The sequence below is a fragment of the Salminus brasiliensis genome, chromosome 14 (genome assembly GCF_030463535.1).
Source record: "Salminus brasiliensis chromosome 14, fSalBra1.hap2, whole genome shotgun sequence".
In the NCBI taxonomy this organism is placed as follows: domain Eukaryota; kingdom Metazoa; phylum Chordata; class Actinopteri; order Characiformes; family Bryconidae; genus Salminus; species Salminus brasiliensis.
The window spans coordinates 11,070,540-11,095,539 of NC_132891.1; the positions used below are offsets into that span (position 1 = coordinate 11,070,540).

At 45.1% G+C, this 25,000-nt stretch overlaps 1 protein-coding gene across 2 annotated transcripts in view; it reads right to left on the minus strand.

The window, feature by feature from the left end:
• Positions 1–829: 829 nt before the first annotated feature.
• The window catches only part of samd11 (sterile alpha motif domain containing 11), an 82,913-nt gene continuing 58,742 nt past the window's right edge, over positions 830–25,000 (minus strand). For both annotated transcript variants that reach the window (XM_072656381.1, XM_072656380.1), the window contains exons 7-13: positions 18,150–18,294; positions 9,095–9,210; positions 8,494–8,572; positions 7,176–7,897; positions 5,700–5,830; positions 3,994–4,104; positions 830–2,690 (exon numbers count right to left, since the gene is read on the minus strand). In XM_072656381.1, the coding sequence (XP_072512482.1) occupies positions 2,451–2,690; positions 3,994–4,104; positions 5,700–5,830; positions 7,176–7,897; positions 8,494–8,572; positions 9,095–9,210; positions 18,150–18,294 (1,544 nt within the window). In that variant the 3' untranslated portion in view covers positions 830–2,450. The remainder of the gene's footprint in view (positions 2,691–3,993; positions 4,105–5,699; positions 5,831–7,175; positions 7,898–8,493; positions 8,573–9,094; positions 9,211–18,149; positions 18,295–25,000) is intronic.

Genomic DNA, 25,000 nt, shown 5'->3' on the forward strand with positions numbered 1-25,000 from the left:
TATATATTGACCAGATAGTGAACAATTATGGACACATTATGTGTGTGTGTGTGTGTGTGTGAGCTCATTGCTGTGAGACAGTCTGAACATCGGTCTTCCTCAGAGAAGCTGCGCACAAATATTCAAACCAAATAATGTGATGGATTATGGGTAATCCATGTCCGTTTAGCGTACTTTGTTTGTACACCTACTTTGTTTTTGTACATATTACATAATGGGATTGTTGCATTGAAAATTCAGCACTATGTTTTCGGACACTAAATGGCAGAACCCCAGAGTAGTGCACTATATAGGGAATAGGGCATCGTTTCAGACAGCTTAAATTTCTTACAGTATCTGCTTTTCTCCCTCAGATATCCGGTCCAACATTTTACCTGCTAGTCCTCGCCCAGCACTGATTCTAGGCATTAGATTGCCACCTTGTATGTATATAATTACATAATTGGCTGCTGTTTTGGCTTCTGTGCTGTCTGTTGGCAGTGTAATGAGTTCCAATGAAAGCTGCTACTCAGAAACACAGACAAAGTGAAATTAGGACACCAAGATTTTTTAAAAAAAAAGGTTGGACACTGGGCACCTCTGAAGGTCAGAGGAGCTAGGCGGGATAGAGGAGTCCCATAGGCCTTGGCCTGGGACTGACCTGCATGCTCTGACAGCTGTTGTTGACCCGATACTGCTGCCCCCTCCCCCCCACCCCCAAAACACACCACCACCTCCGCTTATTTTCTCCTCAATTGGGGAATTTACTGTCAGGCCAACCGGGACCGCCACTCCCTAACTGACTGCATGGGAGAAGGAGGCTGGAAATAAACACATTACTCAGGAGGAATAGAGGGAAAATCATTTGGAAGATTTCCATAGGATTTATTTCACCCAGCGGTGAATAGAAAAATAGGATAAAGACAAAACATTGACTGCAAATCTAGAGACCGTTTTTTTTTTAATTCAATGCTTATGTTAAAAAAAAAGAAAAACAAAAACAAATTTCAAACATTTGCATAAAGAGCTTTGTGCCTTTAATTTCCCTGCAACAAAGACAAAGAAAAAAAGTATTATTCTTTGGGATCCATTTAGAGGACGATTTATTTATACATCGTATTTTGTCAATCCAGCTACAACAAAAAAAATCCTATAAATATTTAATTTTCCCTCGTATTTATATGCTTAAGTAGCATCTGAAAGTGGGACTCTTCAATATTTCAACTGGAATACATAGCAAACAAACCAACCAAAAAAAAAATCAAATAAAATATGTGAACAAAAGTGCCACCAAGTCAGCCAGTCACATTTTGTTCAGTATTAAAAAAATGCGTGCAACAACACTTAACAAAAAGTACCACTTATGTAACCTTCACTATATTCTCCTCTAAAGCGTGTTTTATTTGTACAATTCAGCATAACGCTCTCCCCAAGTAATAAATGTGAACTCTGAGCGACCTTAACTCCATTTAGACATCAGATACTCTCAACCTTTGAACCTTTGTAGAGCAAAAGAACCAAGGAAACCTCAAAAGTTTTTTTTTTTTTTGTTTTTTTTGTTTTTTTTTGTATCTTCTGGCTGTTGCTTTGGATGATGGCTTTTGGCTGCGAGAGTGTTAAGTGCTCTGCTTCTCTTCTCTACGGCTGAGGCCACGTCTCTCCTGCTCCTGGGTACCTTGCCTCTTCGCCGCAGGTAAGCTGAGGGACACGGTACAGAAACCAGTGCTAGGTATCGGCTGATATTCCACACGTCCATTCATCTTTGGTATTGGACCGTGGAATGCATAGTTGCGCTGATGAAGAGAGCAAATGAGTTCCTTTCTGCATTTGTATTTTCTCCTCTCTAGGAGATTCAGTTTCTCCGAACCAAGACCAACTCCAGAGGATTGGAAATGGCTGGAAGCTGCAGGAAGAGAGCAGAGAAAACAGGAAAATAAATGGTCTCTTAGAGTTCTGCGTTCTGAAAAGGGGTCGGGTACCATGGAGAGTTCATCCCTGCACTGTCTGTCTCCGCCCTGCCACAAAAGAATGCTGTGTTTGTGGTTGTCTCCTTCTCTCTGGCAAAGGGGTCCAAGCACCACTGTCTGTTCGCGTTCCTGCTCCCTTGCGCTCACAAACACACTGTCGCTTTCCTGTCTCATCCTCAGGCCCCGATGGATCATCTTTGGATTCGGCTTGTTCGCGGTCACTGCGCTGGGTGGAGCTGTTTAAGCTTGCATTGTTTGATTACCGTCTATCTATGCAGTCCTTTCCACGCTTCTCCCCTAAAATGATAAGTGCCCCAGAAAAAAGGTCCTCAAGTTTGCTCTTTTTTTTTTTGGTGGGGGAAGGGGGGAGGTTGGGGTGGGGGGGTTGAGAGGAAGAAAACAATAGTTCAAAGAGACCCCCTCCACCCTATCCTTCTCCATCTCCTTCCCGTAGTGCTGCCCCAGCCCATACGGGGAAGCAGTCAGCGCTTTTAATGGCTGTCTCTACGAAAGAGCTTTAGTGGAGTCGTAAGACCCCGCCGGGGGTGGATTTCCGTTCTCCTGCTTGGGGGAGGCGCGGCAGGCCGGAGGCGCGCTGAAGGGGGAGGAGGTGCTGCCGGAGGAGGGCGGCCGGGTCTCTGTGGGCAGGGGGTCCCTGTCCGGGGGGCGGAGAGCAGATGGCGGCAGCGGGAGGGCCAGCGGGAAGCTGGTCATGTAGAATATTCTGCCAATGCGCCGGGCCACCTGAGGAAAGCAAGCACATGCCAGTGTTACAGCTCGCACAAGACATAGGACACAGGACAGGAAAACACAAGAGAACATACTGTAATGTAGTGTTTAGAAAAAGCACTGAACTTTATTCATTTAGACTTAATCTTGATCATAAGCACATTTGGTAAAGGTCGTAGTCGTATGTTGTTCTATTTCTAATACATGTTCCTGATCAAGCTTCTGTTCAGTGTATTTCAAGCATAATAACCGTAACAGAGTAAACCTGGGAGGATGAGGGGTAGCAGGTACCTTCACCAAGGCACATGTATCTTTTCAGCTCAACACTTTTGGAGGAGAACACTACTTCTGTCGCATTAGCTATCATAGTAGACATAACTGGGGTAATGTCTTCGCCTGTTTGGAAAGGACCATTATGTAGTGTCTGTATTCTACCATGCCAAAAGTAGCTTCACACTCAGGGTGTTATAGTGAGACTTTCTCTTGCCATAACTCTCAGCTCTTATGTTAATGGCCCTGACCCAAATGACTCATCTGTTATTCAGTTAGGACCTGTAATTCAGGTTCAGCCTTTGCAGGTTGCCATCATGCCAGGCTATGACTAAATCAGATTGCCAGCTTAAGTTTTTTTTTTTTAAAAACTGCCTACCAGAAGCTTACACTAGCCCAGTGTCCAAAATCATTAATATAGGTTTTAAAATAACGATATCTAGAAAAACATCTAACGAATCTTCTTTCAGCTTACAGTACTAATGAAGTTTATAAAAACAGCATTTTTAGAACTGTCAGGACTGAAACGATCAGTAAACGTGCCAGCGTGCTCATTCTGTACGCACATGCACACCAAAATCAATATTCACTCAACACCATTAGTTCCATTTTCTACTGTTTGCAATCAAAGTATTCAAATATTTTAGGTGCTGCAGTCCATTTCGAACGTACCTAAAAACATCTTGTGAATTTGCCATTTCCTCCCATTTTCAGACAATAAGTGAAACTGGCAACCCCATTGGTGAATGAACCACTGAGTGAAACACGCACATGGCGAAGATGGCACAGTGTTTCTGGTTGCGGTAATGTCCCTTTTTTTAACAGTTTCAGTACCACAGCTTTTCTCAAGCTTGGCGCTAGAATTGCAGAGCCATAGCTCTCCCTTCTTTACTTGGCGCTGTTGGTGTAATAAACAGAATACTAATGGGATTCCAATCTTTTAGATCAGACTGGGACATCCCTAGTTCTTTTCACCATCATACAAACCGACAGTTTAAAAAAACAAAACAATGACTCAATCCCCCTGGAAGCTGAGGGGCTTCATTACCTGAGAGCGGATCTTGAGAGCAGGGCCCAGTTTTAGCCCCATGTTGTTGAGCAGGTGCTCTTCGGTCAGGAGCGGCAGCGTCTCGCCGTCAATAGCCTGCTCTCGAAACACCTTCGATAAGAGACGTCACTTCAGTCAAGCGTTACACACTCACTCCACAAACAAACGTTTACAATATTCTAGTCTTCATTCAGCATGCATGTGAGTATGTGCATGGAGATGTGAGGATGGAAGACGTGTTAAAAGGATAGTTCGGCGAAAAATAAGATTTACACATTTCCTCTTGATCAATAAGACACTAAGCCAAAACAAGTTTCTTTGTATTGGAACTCTGAGTCTGTAGTAGGAACGAGCAGCTAACTGGATGTCTAAATCATCATTCACTGGCCTTAAGCCGCCTTTACGCGTTTTTAAAGAAAAGGTTCAGACAAAAATCAAATGAACACAATTTCCCACTTGTGGCCCAGCTGTGTTCAACCAGCCGAGACGTTTTTGGTGTAGAAAAAAGTGCTTCTTTACTTTTAAACTGATGCTGATGAGGCTAATGTTGCTCAGGCCCATTTGCAAGTCTTTATTGAGGTCTGACAGGCTTGTCAATGTGGTCTACGGGACAGTATGACTGGAGCAACCTTTTTAGGCAACAGGTGTAGCGCCAAATTCCCCAAGTTCCCCAGCAGACACCAAACAGACACCCCTTTGAGTGCCTGAACATCACACAAGCATATGGACGCTAGAATATGTTCGCAATTTCACAACTATTCATAAACATGAACAAAACATATACACATTCAAGATTAGCAGTCAATTCAAAATAGAAACAACTGAAATCAAGAACTTGTGCCATCCATATGCCTGGATCACGTGCACTTAAAAATACATGAGCACATATTTGGCACAAGACCAATGTCTGAATGTTTACTGTGTCCTTAACCACACTGACAAGTCTGTGCCACTGCAATAAAGACCTGAATAAGGTTTGAGCAAATTTATAAAAGTGTGTGGCCATTTACAGAGAAGGTCTGGATAACTAATAATGTCAATATTAGCCTCGTAGCTTCAGTGCTATCCCAATAAAGCAAAATTTGGACACCAGATAGTTTTAGGTTGTACTCCATCTTGAAGTGGACAATGATGTATACGGTCTTAAAAATAAAGGTGCTACTAATGGTTCTTTGAAACGAGGGTTTAAGGCAAGCATGGGATGCTTTTGGCATCAAAGGGCATAAGACAGCATTACGTTTAAGCTACATTAGCCTCGTAGCCCCAGTTTCAAACTGTATAAACAAACTCTGCCTTGGCTGACTGACTACACCAGAAATAAGGAGGAAAACTGTATAAATCTGATGTTTTGCCAGACTATTATGTTCAAGCATGCGACAGGGCAGGCCTCTGTGATGTAGGTGGGATGTAATACATGTGATGGACAGAGCTGTGAGCGAGACAAAGATAAGAGCAGTGCGGAGCGGCCTATGGCCAGCGCTGGAACAGCAGACTTCAAAGCGCGCTAGTCACCACTAATAGCTAACTATGCCACTGTGATAGCTACTACAAATTGAATTTGCAGCCCGGGTCTTTCTCCAACCCAACCCAACCCCCCGCCTCCCCTCCACCCTGTACTAAATGCTCTCCGTCTCCCGTGTGGCCCCTGTTGATAGGGGGCCGGGGAGAGGAGGTGTGTGGCGCTCTGCTCCTGCTCTTGTCCTCACCTGGGTGTACTCTCCACAGCCTGCCAGGCTGCTGATGAAGCTGCACACCTCCTCCACACTCCACTTGCTGATGTCCTCTGCCGCTACCGCCGTCGCCTCATCGCCGTCCACAAACAGACCTCCCATGGCGCCTGGCGGCCCGCCGAGCCGAAAAGGAAGCATAAATCATTAGAGAGAAGCCCCACGTAACAGCCCCTCTCCTTATGCTCCCCCACACACACTTACACACACACGCACATGGCTCTATTAATGACCTCGTCTATTCCAGGGTTCAGGAAGGGTCAGAAACAGGGCCTCTTCCTACGGGAGGTCCCTGCACTGCAGGCTGAATGCGCAGGTAATGTATTTCAGATGGCCGTGACAGCAGTGAGGGGGGGTGGGGGCATGGGGGCACACCACCTTCAGCAGCTCTTAACCTTTAGCTGCTTTTGTTATTATGGGAAAATTAGTAATTTAGTCCATCATCACCTTTATAAGAAAGCCTCCAAAACGCTCACTTGACAGGAGCAGTTGCTGTTTTCAAACGGTGTCCAAAAAATGAAAACTGGGAAAAATGGATTCCTCATTAGAAACCTCTCTCCTACCCCCTCCTTCTCTCCCACTCTTTCTCTCGCTGCCGGTTTCTGTCTGTCTCTTTTTCTCTCTGTCTCTCTCTCTCCCTCTCTTTCGCTGTTTCTGTCCTTCTGTCACTCTCTCTCTCTCTCTCTCTCTCTCTCTCTCTCTCTCTCTCTCTCTCTCTCAGGATGGATCCTGTTTGGGTTTGGATCCCTTTGCAGATCATAAAAACAGAGGAGCAAGCACATGATCTCACAGACGCCAGTCGCACTGTGTGTGTATGTATGTGTGTCTGTCTAAGAGTGTGTGTGTCCAGGGCTGTACAGAAGGCTGGGGCAGGCTGCCCAAGAGAAAATCTCAGACTTCTTATCATACTCTGGATGAGAACCTTATGATTCTCATCTCTAAGTGACAGCTCAGAGGTTCTGGACTGTTTTTCTCATCATTTATTATTTCAACGTATAACAGCTGTCTTCTTACACATACAAACACACACTTATCCATTCAATACTGTCCCTCTAACCCAAAAACAGTCCCCTCATACCAACTCACACACTTGCACGCACTCATACATACATTAGGGCTGTGATGATTAGTCATGTTAATTAATGGCTGATATGAACAACGTCAAAAATTACGTTTGTGCTTTAGTTTAAAATAAAGGTGCTCATGTTTATACGACACAAAGGACCATTCTGATAGACTGCAATTCATGACAGGAAGCATAGGGGGCAATCGCGTGCAGCGCATACAGAGACGTTAAGGGTTAATAAGGGTTAATAAGTCAGTGCGTGATTAATCAATTCCAGAAATAATCAATGGCCACAGCCCTACTGTATTTATTCAATACTACTACTATGACTACGACTACTACTAATAATAAAAGTAATAATAACAATACTGATGATGCCTCAAACTCACCGGTGTGGAAATAGGGGTTGGTGTAGGGAAAGCCGAAGGGCAGAGCCTGGCCCGGCAGCGTGGGTAAGGGGGGCAGTGCCCCTGGCGGAAGATACTTGGCTTCGCTCTTGCTCAGTCCTGGTGCAAAGAGATGGTGGCTGGGTGAATCTGGCCCAGCAGAGCTGCAGGGGACACTAAGCCTGCCTGACCCTTCCCCAAGTTCCTTCAGCCCCTCTCCGTGCTTGCCCCCATCCTTGCCTTGGCACGCCTCCGAGTTGAGCCCGTGTCCGTCAGCTTTAGACGTCCCCTCTGGCCGGTCCTCTCCAGCCTCCGTGTCGCTCTCCGAGTCTTTCATGTCTTCGTCCTCCACCTCCCCGTCCCGCACCCTTGTGTCCCCCTGCGACTCTTTGGCCTCGGACGGCCCGCCCCCATGGTCTCCCTGCAGTGAAACTACTTTCCTCGAGCTCTTGCGGCTACTGGACTCTTTAAAGGAGGTGCTGGCTGCTGCCCCCTGGTGGTTAAGCGACAGCAGCGGCGTGTTGTTGTGGCGCAGGACCAGCATGGCATTGCGGCGGTTGATCTCTTCCCGCAGTGGGTGGCCCTCTGGGATATCCTGCAGGCTGCGCAGTGCCGGGTGCTCAGCAGGCAGGCCGGGGTGCAGGCCCAGCGGGTCGGCAAGCAGGCGCTGCCGGTGTAGGTTCTCCAGCTCCTTCTGTCTCAGCAGCTCGGCGGACATCTCCAACCTGCAGAACAAGCATCAGTTCATATCTCTGATATAATATATTTATAACATCTGATAACACAAGTAATTATTCATTATCATTAATAATTAAGTGTATTTTGCTGGTATCTCAAAAACTTCAGCTTTACAGGATGAGGAAAAAACCTTCTTAACTTTCAATGGAAGTCAATGTAAAAAACAAATTTGGAGCATTTCTATTGGTCCATTCATCATGGAATATGGACACAATGTAAAGAACAACTGACATTCAAATTGTCAAAAAGTGGAAAAATTGCAGAAACTGCGATGTAGACTTTCGTCTGACAGTGTAACAAGATTTGAAGATTCAAAGCATTTTGAAGCATTTCTATTGGTCCACACATCATAAAATGTTTGCAGATCAGGGCAGCCACTGTTTTCGAGCTTTTTTTATGACAGTGACCAGGAATTTCCCCAGCTCAGTTACAGCACAGAAGCTCAGATGTCTAGATTTGCACGTATGCTTTAGTTTAATATAGAATATAGAAAACAGAGGACAGTGCACAGTAAAGTGCGTCTCTTGACACTGTGTGGTGAACAGTGCTGAATGATACACATAGTCCACTAATAATGCAATACCTGGCGAGGTTCTGTTTGCGAAGCATCTCCTGCTGACGCGCGAACATCTCAGCCTGAGCAGGCTGCAGGAAACCATATGCTACAGAGGATAAACAAGAGAGAACAGCATATTAATCCTGTGCAACAATATCTGGCAAAAATGAGCAGAAACTAGAAAAATGGCAAACTAGCAGTTCTAAGTTCTGAATCGCTACAGTAAAATATCTAAATTAGACTGTTTGAGAACATCTGAATGATTACCAACTTTTTCCACCCTGTGAAACAGTCTTCATAACAAATACTGTTTAAATGTATTTATAGTTTATGTTTTAAGACTTTACAGTGAATTTTAAAGGATTCCACAGATTTCTACACATATGTGGTGTAACTCTACACTGAACTGAGAGAAAATTAGATTTTGTAAAATATCAGAATTAATATGATGCACTTACAAATGAAAGCAAACCAATCAAAGCACACCTTTCACTAAACTCCTCCCCTTACCCTTTCATGTCCATTTGTAGCCTATCAACTGTAACTAAAATGAAATTTCATACCATAAAATGTTTTCAATTTATAAACTGTAATCCAGTATCTCAACATCCAGGACTTTAAATCTCACCTGGTGTCTGGCAGAGAGCAGAGGGCATGCCCAGGAAGGGCGGCCGCAGATGAGGTCCCAGGGCGATATGAGGAGCGTTCTGAGGGGATAGCAATGGAGGAGGGTGGGACATCTCTCTGTGTGAACACAAAAACACATCCATTCAGTTAACTTGGTCAGCTTCTTACCTTGTTCCTTACAAACCTTCCACTAGTTCACCAAAGCAACAACTGTCCTGAATTCCAACCTCCTTTAAACTCCCAACTGGGCCAAGCACACACAGCAAGAGACATTAGTGATAGTGAAAAATCAAACTTACACCAAATGTGATCACTTTAGCATCACACATTTACTGTCGGACGTTTTATTCTGTACTTTAGCACTGGGACTAAAGCAAGCTAGCAAATGTAGCGAACAATTGATGGAGGCTTATTACAACCAGTTAGCAAACTTGAAGTGTCTTTAAGTGTTATTAAATAAGTTACTCATGGTTTCTGACACTGTATGACATGTTTGTGTGAGCTTTTACTGTTTTTACTGTGTTTTTTACATCACAGTGAATCAAAATCTTGTATCTCACTTTTTGTTGTTTATCACCATAATTAGAATTTGGCACTTGTTCTTTAAATTGTTTACTAATGCCATGACGACCAGGCCAATAGAAATGCTCCAAAATGACTTGGGATCAAATCTTTTTACCATGACTTCTATTGAAAGTTAAGAAGGTTTTTGCCAGTTTGGCGATACAAAGGTTTTTGTGTGACAGCGACAAGATGGACATTTTGCTGTACTGTCGCTTTAAAGCCCAACATAAGTGGAGTCAGTAGACTTAGGGAGCAATGTTCAAAACTTTAAACGATCTGAGTTCACCATAATAAAACCACCCATTTCTGCAGTGTGAGGCCTGGTGTGTGTGTGTGTGTTTCGGTATTATGCTAATGCTGCTGTTGTACTTCCTCATTGCCTATTTTTATCGCTCCCCCAGTGCATGCGAGCAGCAATAGCCCCTCATCAGTCCTGTCACGCTGCGGCCAGCGGCACTGTTTGTACCCTAGGCCTTCCCGCCCCCCTCCTCCTCCTCCATCTCCTCCTCCTCCTCCTCCTCCTCCCTCCTTTCCTCCCTCGTCCGCTCCATCCCTCCCTCCCCTTCCTCCCTCCCTTGCTCACCCTGCTCGCTCGCTCGCTCGGCGGCCCTGCCACTCTAGTAATGAGGGCTGAATACACAATAAGAGCATGTCATAGTCTGACAGCTGGGGCGGCCCCTATGCCTCGCCTGGGCTACAGGCTGAAGCACCTCCTAATTAACACAGACCTTCCTCTTCTACCCTCTCTCTCTCTCGCCGACTCTCTCACACACATAGACACACACGCACACACACACACACACACACACATACACCAGCCTCCTCTCGCTGCCTCTCTGCCTCATTCAGCCAATAAAAGGCAAAGCAGCCCCCCCTCCACTTTCCAAAAGGCCCTCAATTATGTTTTTCTCCTTTTGTGCGGCCAGAGAATACGGGCTGCTCTTATTCAATACTGCATACACCTTTATCGAGCGCCGGCAATGGAAGTGGGGGAGAAAAAGAGGGAGGGAGGAAGAGAGAGAGAGAGATAGATTCTAGCGAGGCGAGAAAATATAAAGATGTACTCTCCAGGCCGTCGTGTAAGGTTGAGGGGACAAATGCTGGGGTGACAGCTGCTGAAGAGGGGCTGAAGTCAGTGGTGGGGATCCCACAGTGCTTTTTAAGCATTTGCTGCCCCTATGCCAATCTACTGCTCTCTCTTTCCCTCTCTCTCTCTCCCTCTCTCTCTCCAGCCAACACTGCTGCTTGTTTGCAGCCACAATGAGGCAGCCGAATAGACCCCAACCAAACGAGCTCTCCAACTCGTAGCGAAAGTGGAACTGGTTTTGCTGCTATATAGAACCACAGCTACGAAAGGGCTGCTAATGTGAAGCAAATTCAGTCCGTTTAACTTTACTTTCAGTGAATATTTAGTGCTACAATGGTACAAGATTTTCATGGTGTGATATTGCATCATTAATCGATAGATTTTTTCGTTTTAAAACTCTAAAAATAGTCTTAAAATAAAGACATTCTGTGTTCGGTTGCATTTTTCCCCAATACTGGTATTAAGAAAAAGGTACATGGTGTGATGACCATCACTTTTCACACCACGATATACCTAACAACTGTAAAACTCTGCAACCCTACTTGGAATAAAATGCTGTAAATTGTAACTTTAAAAACATTTATGGTGACTAACTCTTGAATCATATTACACAGGCTGGAGAATGTACAGTTGGGAGTCTTGCCCAAGGACTGTTATTGGTGTATCGTGGTGTGCTGCCATGGGGTAAAGTGGTATTGCTACCCCAGCCAATTCATAGTGAACCATTTCTTTTTACATTCATTTGCAAAAGTTTGCACATCTCCAGTCAAACTGGCTCAGGCAACATGTTGGGTTGGTCACACAACGTCACATACTGGCAGAAAATATATCATATAAAATCTGCCGTAACTTTTGCATGGGACTATACTTCTGTGAGTGCGAGTATAATAATTAAGCGGCCTGTGCAGCTCTAGTACATGCACCGCCTGCACATGAAGGTATACACACACAGTATGTGCATATAGTATGCGAAGTCGGCACGCGTAGACACCCTTGTACAGATACACACATGTATATGCCTTATGAAGTCTACACACACAGGCGAGAGAGTTGTTGTTGCTTTGTTGTGAGCAGCCCTTGCTCCGGGGGGGAGAGAAGCGGAGCAGCGCGGCTGAAAACAAACACAGCAACATCCAAACACAAGGAGGGGAGAAAAACACCATGAAATGAAGAAAGAAGAAGAGGAAGAAGAAAAAAAAGGCAGCAGGCTTTTGTTTTGCTCTACACGCGCTCCCATCATGCCTAAACTAAATAGCCCTTGCATGTCATTATCCCTGAAAATAAAAAAAGAACAGGAGGAAAAAAAGGAGAAAACCTAGAGAAGATAAACAGGGGGGCGGAAAGGAAGGAGAGCGAGAAGTAGGGAGAGGGGGAAGCAAACAGTGGGGGAGGGAATAAAGAGAATGGGAGAGGGAGAGAGGGAGAGAGGGGGAAGAAAAAAAAATCAGTGATCGATCGGGGGCCACTGTTGAAATGTTAATGCTAATCGTATAACCGCTTTTCCGCCGGTGCCTTGCGCGTCGGTGGCAGCTCCAATTAATCTCGGGGAAGGCGGCGCGTGACCTTGGGGCGCGGAGCCGGGCGGCCGGCCCAGCCGCGCTTATGTAATTACACTGTGAAGTGTGTAATCACCTGGTCTAATCCCTCAGGCCGCACAATTAGCCCGGGCGGCGCTGGCCGGGGCCTGCCAAGCTCCGCGCCCGCCCTGCGCGGCCCCGCAGATGAATAACGGTCAATTAAAGCTGCATGACTGGGGCCACGAGGCGTCCGCTCGATCGTAATTAGCTGTAATCATGAGGAGACGTGCCCGGCAGACGTGCTTCTCCTTTTATAGGAAGCAATTTGGGAAAAGGAGGAGGAGGCGGAGGAGGAGGAGGAGGAGGCAGGGCTTTAACCGTTTCACTCTGGGTCCCTAAGCCTGGGGGGAGAAGGGGAGTGGAGGGGGTGCTAAGAGAGGGTGGGGCTGGGAGGGGAGGTGTTTTTGTTGCTGAGACTTTACTCTTTTACACCTACTCACACACACATACACACACACATACACACACACACACACATACACACACACATACACACACACACACACATACACATAGAGTCTGGCTGCAATTTTGTTTGTGTGCTTGCAGTTTCCCAGAATGTTCGCAGTGTTCACTGAGAACACACTCAAGATTTCCTCATTTAGGTTTAAGGGTGTTTCTCTTACCACAGTAAGAGTGTGATTAACCCCTTAAACTCGAAAACTCAGAACCCCCAGACCTCCCTTCTCACTCTCACAAGAAAATGCTATAACAAAACATAATGAAGTTTATTTTTACACACATGCTGACCTTTATACTGTGTGAACGTGTCATGATGGACAGACCAACAGAACTGGTTCAGCAATTGGTGCCTGCCTGTTCGTAACACCCCCCTAGCACTAGCAATGCTCTCAACACTTGGAGGGTAAGGCAGCCGACGCGCTCTGAGGAAAGCGCCAGGCTCCAGCTCCACTGCACCAACTAACAGAAGCCTGTGCCACCCAACATCGCTTTAAGAGTGATGAGGGAAGAGGGCGTCCATTGTGCTCTCTCTGACTCAGGTCACTGATGACAAAGCGAAATGGCTAGGGATTTGAACTCGTGACTTACCACTCTTGATGGTATGAGGTTAATTACATGGCTAGTTAAAAGCAGCTGATTAATGCTTTCACTAAACTTTCCTAATGCCAAAAATGACTTAAACTGAATTGGAGTTTTTTGGTTGTAGAAAGGCCGGTTTTTATTGTTTGGCCTGAAAAAGCGCAAAAATATGACTAGTCAAAAAATAACTGTAAAAATAACTGGTAGATCAGTTCAATAATAAAGTAATAGATAATGGCAGAGAATAATGCCATTTTTCCTAATCCTATTTAAGTTACTGTTTTAGAGGTTTTTTTTTTTACCATATCGACACAAAAAGGCACATATTAGTGTCACAGTACACACCTGGTATTAAATAATAACCCTTAATGACTGAGTAATAAGTCTGGAGCTGAAGGGGTTAATGAACTATGCTTAGCAGTTCTGTAGTGTCCTAAAAAAGTAAGCCAGGGCCTTTTAGTAGGGCAAGTTTTGGGGCAGCATATCCTGGGCACTGTCCAGTTTCCTTGTTATTTCATTCTACTTCACAGAGACTCTCTCTCTCTCTCTCTCTCTCTCTCTCTCTCTCTCTCTCTTTCTCTCTCTAAACCTCAGGCTGTTCCCTCATGTGTGACGACCTGTCAGAGTGGCGGCGCCGTCGCTCTCTGCCTGAGAGCAGCAGCAGTGAGGGAAGTGTGTGTGTGTGTGTGTGTGTGTGTGTGTGTGTGTGTGTGTGTATGTATGCGCCAAACTGGCCAGGCCGGAGCGAGATGAGAGAGGAGTGGAGCGGAGCTGACAGGACGGCCCTTAATGAGGGGAGCGCAGGGGATTAGCCGCTCTCCGCGCCGCGCCTGCCTCGCCTCGCCTTGCCTCCGCAGGAACACATTTGCACAGGAAGCTCATTAAAATGCATGAGGCTCTCACTCGCTCGCTCGTTCCGTCCCCCCCCCACCACACACACACACATTCGCACAGCTCCCCACAACCACCACCCCCCCAGACCACTGTCTGTTCCTACTGCTGCCCCACATGCCAAACACATTAGGATTTGCCTTGCAGATTCCCTAAATGCGATCAGACAAATGGTTGGCCGAGGCTGTGGAGCTATTGATCGCGGTAATGATTTGTTTTTAACAATAGCCACTAATGGGCGTCAGATAATCAATTATGTAGAGTCAATGGAAAGGTGAGCTCGAGGAGCGGCTTTCGGCTTACCCTTTCAGCCTGGCTGGCTCCCAGTCGATGCCTTATGGGGGGGCTGGGGCGGGCTGGCCCTGTCCTTTTTACAATGTCACTTGAAGTCGATGGCAAAAGCATGTGGCCAACTCTGCCCTACAGGAAAGGCCCTGATTGGAGGCAGTCTAAAGGAGGGCACAGAAGCCATACTGCTAGTACAGGTCCATATTTTGGACTTTAGGCTTCAGAATCAGGTCTGGACTGAGCTTAAAGGTTTAAAGTGACAGTTCATAGAAAAATCTCATTCGCACATCTCTCCCATTACCTCCATGGTCGATCATGGTAGTTTTGCAGCTAATGTAGCTAACGTGTAATGCAGTGTATAGATGGTAACAGTAGTGCAAGCCACCTTGAAGTTTGGCCTTTATCAATTATTACATAATTATGAGTTGACAACAATTATTGAAGCATTTCTATTGGTCTATTCATCATAGAATTTTGATACAATATAAAGAACATCAAGATTTAAATTATGTGAAAAAGGTGAAAAAAATGCAAAAATGGAGACATTTTCTTTAAAATATATATTAAATATATATTTATGGTAATAGGTCACAACATATCTAATTTCTGACTCATATTAGTGCTACTCACTACTAGTGCTGTAGTATCGACAGCTACAAAGTAACTTAGCTACTCGGTCAGTTGGGCCACATTATGCTTTAATAGCTACAGACAATAATGGCAAATATTGATATGGCACTTTATTTTTGTCCTGTGGGCCACTTATGACAATTCATTTGTACCTCACTGTTTTCAGACTTCTCTTGTCAAACATAATCACATATATGATCTTCCTATGTTGATCTATATCCTGATTGACTGCCATGTGTTGTGAACCATTCAAAAAGCAATCCAGGCTGAAACACTTCTAATAACATCACTGTTAATAAGCAGGGCTAATATTAAAGTATTGTGATATTATGTTTCACAACATTGTATCAAGTTTTAAAAACAGGGGTATTTTAAAGCTTGGTGGCAGACAGTGGTTCACTTTGTGTTGTGTTTAAACCCTCAACCACTAGATAGCACTGTTGCACTCTTCAGATCTTCAGATTCCAGTGTTCTGATTGGATACAAAGTCAACCTTTCTTTTTTCTTTTCCTTTTATTTTAGGCATACGGTGGTGTGTTGTTTTTATACTTTAGTTTTTCAAAAATAATAAAAAAAATAGATCACTTTGCTTATAGTATCGCAATGCATAGCAGTCTATTTGAATCGCAGCTCCTGTATCATGATGTGTATGGAATCGGCAGGTTCTTGCCAATACACAACTCTACTAAAGGGTGGATCTGTGTGTTTTTGTAGCATCATAACACAGCTAATTCCAAACGGGCTGTTTTTGCAGCTTAGTTTCTATATATATAGTGTATGAACTGGTGAGTGAACGGTACTAGTTGAATATTTCACTGTGTTTACACACTACTTCAGACTCTCTTATTCTGAAGTATTTGTTTTTCGTGATATAGACGCTTTAATGACTCGACACAGTTCGAGGCAAGCGTGCGATGATTTAGGCGTGCAGTTTGCCCAGTACAGATTTATGGTACATTAAGCTTATAGCTCCAGTGCAAAACTAAAGAAGCAAACTTCACACGGCAAACATGTCTTGGCTAATCGACCACATTTAGCCTGGGAGAAAATTGTGAAAATTTGACTTTTGTTTTTTCTCTATTTTTTTTTATTTTTTTATTTTTTTACTGAACTATCGCTTTAATTTCACCGCAAAAGAGAGCAAGAGAAAGAGAGGGGAAAAAAACAAAAACACAAACCACTCCCCACCCCATCCTCTTGCCCCTGAACAGGGAAGCATGCAGGCCTAGTTAACATCAGTGGTCCTGTGTGGCTAATTACGGCGGGTAAGCGGAGCTAAGGGCGGCCAGCCGGCCCGAGCTGCACGCTGAGCTGTCGACAGGGCTCAGCACAGGGCCAGGCGCCGAACAGAACACAAACGCCCACGCTGCTCAAACCCCCCCACCCTCCGCAAACACCTCCCCCCACACCCGTCCCGCTTCCTCCCTCCCTCTCCCTCTCCCTCCCTCTTCCCCTCCCGCCTCGCCTCGCCTCGCCAGCCCATTATCGATCCTCCGGCTTCCCGCGCCACATAAATAATCGACAAGCAATTACCCGCCCACTCCCGCTGCCTGGGCTTTGTTTGGAGGCGGAGGGGAGCGCCAGGAGCGCCGGGGTCTCGCTGAGAGGGGGAGCGAGGGGGGAGATGTGGGGGGGTGGGGGGCAGCGTACGGCGCCTGGACGACCAGCTAAGCCCAGAGCCCCATAAATACCTCCTGACAAGATCAAATCGAACAGGGGATGCAAAGGAGTAAAGCCCACTGGCAATCAGATCCCATTAAGGAGATTTTTTCCCCCTCTATTTTTCGTTTCGACTGCCTCGGCCCCAACACATCCACTCCTCTCTCTCTCTCTCTCTCTCTCTCTCTCTCTCTCTCTCTCTCTCCTCCTTTCCTTTCCTTCAGTGCATAATTCAGATTTCTTCCCTTTTTTTCCCCCTTCTTCAGCACATGGTCACCCACTCAAAACGGCCATGCAGTATTCATTAGAGCCGGATGTTGGGTTCATTATTAATGTGAAATATTCATGTTATTTTAAAGCGTAGGGCTTTTTCCCCCCTCTCGTTTCTGTGGTCTTAAAGTGTGCCTGGGAGGTTTTCCCTCTGTGGAGGGGCATTTTATCCACACACACACACACACGCACCCTGTTCACATCTCCTCTATCCCACAATCTGGACTTGTGAAAGCACATCCATATGTGTGGTTTGATTCCCTCTGGTGCGAGCCAGATCATAAAAAAAAGCCTCTGAGAAATAGAGGAGCACTCAGTTTGCTGACCTCTACCTTCACCATTAAGGCGAAAAAACACTTGGCCGTGCGTGATGTTTATGCACTGCATGAGGGATATTAATTGCAGTTCACGCAGTCCAGTAGCCGGCTCTTGTTTGCTCTGTGTACGTCTGCTGGTGGTGGTAGTAATAGAAGTGTGTGTAGAATACTGTGAAACTGTGGTAAAAATGGATTTCGTCACTGCATGAAGCCAGTGGGTCATTCACATATGTGCAGACATGGGCATTTGTGTGTACGAGTCAGGGCCTGACCAACAGACATGTGCGCAACGACTAATTTAGATAGTCGAGTTAAAAAACAGGTCATCTGAAAAAAAGGGTCAAAATGAATGTGGGAGTTGTAGGCTCCTGGGCTCCCCCTACAGAGAGTAGGGGAGAGTGTAATTCACTTTTACATCACTGTAGTAAACACAAATTGTGCAATGAGCTCCCCCTCATATGGTCCATATATACATTTGTTGACAAGCTGCTGTCCATTGCCCATTTTCCCTTCTTCTTGCGTCCATTTTCCCTTCTCCTTAGTGAATGTGGTGTTAGCCACTGTAGCTTCTACCTGCTGCGTGAACGACCAACAGCACCTAAATGTATTATCAATATCCTCATATTCATAAATGTAGCTTTCTTATATATTGAAAGAGTTTAGACAGAAAAAGTTTATTAGTGTGTGTGTGTGTGTGTGTGTGTGTGTGAGAGAGAGAGAGAGTATCTGTACCTCTCTGAGAAGTGGGCGTCCCTGTGCTGTGGCAGGCCTTGTTTCCGCCGCTGGCTGGATGAGCTGCCTGCTGACGGCAGGTGGGCCTCCATGGCTGCTGGGTTCCTCACAGCACTCATGGCCTCCTGACGCACACGCAGCAACTCTGTGGATACACACACACACACACACACACAAACACAACAGACTGTTAAGAACCAGTGTAGACGCAATCTCACAATCTCTCTTGTAGATTTACTTCATGATCAGTGATTCAGAGCAGAGTATTCAAGCCCACTTACATACAGTATAGTTTAGCTCAGCTGTGTCTCAAATGAAATGCTGTGATGCCCCTTAGCCCATGCTTGGTATTAAGAGTCCTATTCTATTGGCAATACTAGACAAGCTGTGTGTGTGTGTGTACTTAAAATAGGTGACTGCATTCATTAGAAAGGGTCACCACAAACATCTGGACATATATTTGTGTATTTGGTTCCTATCACCAGCATTGTGAAAATGTTCAGTATTGCTCCAGTTTGAAGCATCTTCAGTGGTCCGGAGGTTCCCCATTAAGAACCTTCAGACTGGTTCTAGCAAGTAATACAGTCACACTGTAAAATGCAGCAGGTTGAGGTGTGAGCTGTTAATACAGGGATGATGTACTAGACTCGTTACACACTGTTAGCATTTAGAGGAAGGGGCGGAGCCATTCACAAGGTCCACTCAGAGATTACGCAGACCTCAAACACACACACACTCACACACACATACGCAGTTAGAGAATATCGCTTGTTTTATGGCCGATTAGTTAAAGCTGAGCTTTCCCCTTCTGTATTTCGTAGCTGTGTTGCTGCTAGCCCCTGTCCTTTATTTCTATCTCTCTCTCTCTCTTTCTCTCTTTCTCTATCTCTCTCTCTTTCTCTCTCTCTTTCTCTCTCTCTCTCTCTCTCTCTCTCTCTCTCTCTCTCCCATAGCAGACTGGCCAAGCCCATCTCCCATCATTACCAAACTAACAGGGTCACAACAGGAAGCACACAATCTAATGAAAGGGTGTTAAATAGAAAATCCATCCTGTGTGCCTCCCTCTCTCCCTCCCTCCTTCTCTCTCTCTCCTCCGGCCCTTTTTTAATTAGACAGTTCCCGTGGGAGCTGGCGGCCATTTCCGAGGCCCGCGTGTGGGGCTGAGCGATCGGGCCGGGGGTGGCGCGACAGATATTAATGTGCACAGGCCCGCTGTATTGATCTGTTTATTGCACTTCCCCGCGGGGGACCGGACCGACGGCAGACAAGCCCTCTAACAGCCAGAGAGGCGGCGCGCGTGAGAGAGAGCGAGAGAGAGGGAGGGATGGAGAGAGAGTGAGAAAGGCCAAAACGAGTCCAAGTTTCGGTGTAGAGATAGAGATTGGAAAATATTAGATTGGAACGGCAAACTTGAGAAAAGTTGAGGCCAGCATTTCTTCACAGCTCTTTCTCTGTTAAAGGAACAGTTTGGTGAAAGATCCAATTTACACTTTCACTCTAGCTCTGAACGTAGGGGCGAGCGAGGCTACAACCTTTTCTGTATTTGTTAAATGATTATAAAAGTCTTTGAGAAAGGTTTAGATAAGCTCTTGAACATGAATACATGACAATATATTCATTACAGTTAATAAGATTAGTGAACAGAGACCGCAGCGAAGTAAAACAGCTCATTTACACAGAACCTAGTTTTCAGCTATAGCTAAAATGTCCAAACTATTAACTTTCTGACGTTATATGGGGGATATAACCTTCTCTCATTGTTTTCATAGGGAGGCTTAGTTGTGTGGTTGGTGTGGCGCAACAGATAACACCACTACCGGCCAGTAAGCTACCACATCATGTGGGAGACTGGGGTTCGAGTCCTAGTCTGGGTGACTATGCTGCGCTACACCAATAAGAGTCCCTGGGCAAGACTCCTAACAATACATTGGCCCACCTCTGTAATTTGAGTAACCTTATAAGTCGCTCTGGATAAGAGCGTCTGCTAAATGCAGATAATGTAAATGTAATACTGTATTAAAACTAACCCCGCTGTGTGGAGGCTGTACTTTTAGCCTGGCTAGCTCCTAATATGTGTCATTTATATGCTTAAAAATCGAGCCACATTACATGTCCCAAGAAGGAGATCAAAACAATATAGCTGTGATATATATAGTCCTGGATTTAGCCCACGTTTGGAGATTGCAACCAAAAGTCCCAGATTAGAGGCACTTCGCTATTCACACAATTGCCTAAACAACTTAAAGATGCCTTAAAAAGCTTGCGATGCCTTACAAGGCCCTGTTTACACCTGGTATTAACCCCTTAAACAGCCTGTAGTGTTACTACGAACTTCTATTACCAAAGAACAGCCCCACCAGTTTGTACAGAAGTCCCTGTAGTTACTGAGTAATAGGCCTTAGTGTAGAATAAACCTTGCTGCGTTAGGGGTATTTTGTGTCCGGATAGTATGTGGATATACTTTGACAAAATTGACACTTGTCATTAAAATGGGTCTCCAGTGTGACCAGATGACAGCTTTTCCACATAAAAACACTCCAGCATGTACATCATTTCCCTTTTACTTCCTGTAAACACTGGTTTCTCATGAAAATTGTCCTGCTCTGAGAGACCATGGCCATTTTATCCTGTGTTAGTTTGTGCCGTGGACTGCACTAGTCCATCAGCCAAGACATGTTTAGTGCCTTAAGTTTGTTTCTGGAGCTTTGCACTGCAACATAAAGATGCTGTAGGTGGTTCTTTGAGCGATGTCATAGGAAAACCACTTCTGGTTCCACAAAGGTCTTTACATGTTTATATGTAATGCAAATGTTGCTCTCAATTACAATGATCATAGTTCTTTAGGGAACCATGAACCATTTATAATGGTTATATTTTTAATAGTGTGCAGCTATGTCTGCCTAGCAAAGTCTGTTTATGTAGTTCTCTACCTAGGGTACCAATTTTGGGAATGTGGCTAGTGGGAAGGAAGCACTGGGGATTTATGGGTGAAGGTTCATCACTACGTTTATCAACATGGCATCCAAACTTCAATGGACTAAAAACTGAAAGGTAGAATAAGAGGGGCTGGTGGTGTGGCCAATGGATAGTGTCCCGAAATAAAAAAAGAGTGTGCAGCTGTGGGTCTAAAGGAGCTAACAAGCAAATCCAACTGTCAGGTTAGCACTGTGCAAACATCAGGCCAAAATCATCACACACCTGCCTCAAGTTGTTGAGCAATCTCAATTAAGCTTGTTAATGTGATTTCTAGCACTGTATGACATACTACCATCTATAAAACTGTATGAAGTGTGAGTTGTATAGCTTCAACTCCACTAGCTTTAGTATAGTGTTGAAAATTGAAAAACTCATAAGGTTCCCAACACTGTAGAACCTTCTCGATGGCTAGATCTTCCCCAGTTTCATGGCATGGTCTCTTATTCTCTTATAAAACAGTGTGAGCAAAAAAAAAAAAAAAACGCCATGAAATTCAAAGAGGCTCTGACCCGCCTCCCCTCTCCTCTCTCCTCTGCTCTCCCGTGGCAGGCCCTGTCCTGCCTGATGCACACATTTACATTATTCTCTTTCATCTGCAGGAGAGCTCGCCGGCGCGGGATCACCTGGGGCTGCGCCCACGAGCAGAGCAGCCGTCCCAACAGCGCACGCCCCATCCATGCCAAAACCTCCAGAAGCCGGGGTCGGAGAGAGAGGGAAGGGGGGAGGCGGGGGTAAAAAAGAAAGGCGATACGCTCACCTTTCTTCTTTTTTATTCAACCTCGTAATGTCCATCTCCCATCTGAGGGGATCTGGCTACGGCATCCTGAAACGCACCCCCCCACAAAGCCCCCCCCCATACACACTTATCCTTTCCTTTGTCGCACCTGCCTGCTTTGTGCCGGTGCCTCGTTCTTTGTTAGCATTGCTGTGGAATTCTAACTCCTAGCCTCAGGTTTCCTCTGGAGCAGGTACACACAGAGCTCCTGCGACAGGATGAGGGATTTGAAAAGTTGTTGTTTTTTTTTCTTACACGGCCGTGCGCTTCACGTGTGTTCTTTAAGGCCTGGAGCCGGGGGGACGTGGGATAGGGGGAGCGTGGGCTTGTGCTTTGACTTGGAGGACTTGCAGAATTCTTATTTTCCTCTTATTCCTCCCTTCCTGCTCCTCACATCAAGGCCAGTGCAGAGGCCTCCTGGTGACCTTGCAGCCACAGAGTGGGGACCACAACAGCATACACACACCCCCCCCCAACCCCCCTAACCCCAACCCCAAAAACATAAACCTCACACACACACATACACACACGCCCATTCGCGTCGGCTTCCCTCGCAGCCTTTCATTTCAGGGCCTCCTCTTCAAACAGATGAAAGGACGCTCTGCAGGGACTCGGGCTAAAGGGAGCGAGGGAGCGAGGGAGGAAGAGGGGGGGCAGGAAAGAAGGAGAGAATGTAAAAGCAAGCGAGTGCTAGAGAGGAGTGGGAGAGGTTTTAGGGAGGCAGCTGCAGGGGGTCATAAGGGTCCGACCCATTCCCTGCCACTGTCAGGGGGGCCTTAGCAGGCTATTCAAGTCTGCTACAGTACAGAGTCTGCTAGCCTTGCTCCTAGCACTCATCCAGCCACATGCTGGATGCACCTCGGATTGGGGTGGGAATGGGGCAGTAAAAGCTGTACCTAGCTGTGTACAATGTAGGGTTGTCATTATTACTTTATTTATGCAAATATCTTCTGTCTGATTGTCTCGTCCCGATGGAAACACTTCTTATAACTTCAGCCTGAAGCAGTGGAGCCAACACACAGGTTGTTAGTTTATATATTTGAACTTTGTCCATTTTCACTGTTAAGGTATTCTAGTAGTCTTCTTTATGATGTGTTAAAATGTCATAATCAGCGGGCCAACAGAAATGCCCCCAAAATGACTATAAAAAATAGCATCTCAGAGACTGCTAACTTTAAGGGAATGTTCTGGAGCTGGCGTAGTGAAGTTGTACAGAGAATGGACTTCTCACACATTAAGTGTCTCCCAACGACATAACAGTGGTGCCCCACAGGCCACTGATGCCAGAAGGGAACAACAACTGGCAAGTGGTACAAAGCAAGTGACAGACCACAGTGGAGCAGTTCTATAATGAACACCTTCCGCCGCCTAATAGTGTCATCTGAGCCAAGGGTGGATATTTAAACTATAGGTAGGTCAGGTATAAGTGTGGAATGTTACACACTGACGTTTGAAATTGTGTCTGATTTCATCATAGACTCAATACCAGTAAAAAAACCTTTGGGATAAACATTTTTTTTATTTTAAACTTTTTTAAAAATTATTATTATTTTAATTAGGCTTGTATGGAGCGTGCTCCACCTGAAATATATGATAAAATAATGATAAATAATGATAAAAAATTGATTTTATTCTTTATAAGTATAGTTAAGATATAGTGCCTTGCTGATGAAAACCTATACTTTATATTAGTTTCATAAATAGCTTCCCTGTCGTCAGAAATATTTAACATTATTAAATAATAAGTCAAATAATTTTGCCATTAGATTACATTTTGATATATTAGCATGTTTGTATAGAACCTGCCCTTGTGGTGTTTTGTGATAATCGCCAGTTCAGCCTGTATAGCTGTAATATAGTTTAACACCAGTGACTTACTGCTATGTAAGGTTTTACCTTGGCCAAAAAAGAAGCGTGTTATGTACACAATAAAAATAGATCCAATATCGACAATATCTGCAAATATTACCAGTTTGGCCCAAGTATGGAGACTGTTCAGGCACAATTAAGTAATGAGAGGTACTGCATTTATAATTAGGACAAAACAGTTGTGTTCCATTTGATATTACACTTCCCTAAAAAAAGAGTCACTACAAAGTTCATAAGTGTAGGAAAAGTGCACAGAAAGCCTTATTTGAGACACAGGATAAGAAAGAGATTGCAAAAGAGAGAGATAGAGAGAGGGGAGGATGGTAAGCAGCTGGAACTCGGGATTCTCTGTTTCTAAGAAGTTTCCCCTAAAAAAAAAAAAAAATCAACAAAAAACCGCCACCACTGCATGAGCTATGAAGCAGCAGAGAAAGCAAACAAAATCATAAATTAAACCTCGCTAGCGGAGCAGACCGAGCGACACAGAGTGCGAGGGTGCGGAGGAAATTTCTGCAGAAGACAGACTAGAGATTAAATTTGCGTCACTGAAGTGAAAATCTTCAAAGCCTGGAAATGTGAGAATTTTAGGCCTAAAGTGCGTGACTATGGATTTTTTTTTTTGCTGGAGGTATGTGAAGAAATATGCACAGGCAGTAATACGAGAGCAGAAAGGCAGAGAGGAAAAGGGGGTTAAAAAAAAAAGTTTTCTAGGTATGGTGGAGCGCTGGATGTGAAAAGCAAGGAAGAGTATCTCTCCCATCAAAGAGTTGGCAGGCAGAGGTGTTGGCAGCGGCTGACTGGCACGGCCTTATCGCGGGGCTTATGAGCTCAGCGTGCACGGGCAAGTCATCGCGCTCGCATTCCTCCGGGGGGGACGGCTGCTTGGCCCGGAAAGCCTGTTTTCAATGGCGCGGCTTATGAAACCGTACACCTGACTTTACCGGCCAAACTGTCCGGGGAGGAACCGACGCCGACGCTGCAAATTGCTCAAGTGCTGCCAGTGGACGAGTCTATCTCATTCTCCCTGCGTTTGTCGGCTTTTTACGGCGGCATTTACTACATCTACTGTGGGATCTCTGCAGAAGTGAAGCCGGTGTGATTCTGAAACAGTATCAAAACATTGGAAAAATGAACATATGTAAGTTTCAAGCAACATTATGTAACAATTTTACCCTAAAATACCAGCTTTAAAAGCATTTTGATGCTCCACTGACTGTAAGAGGGAGAACAG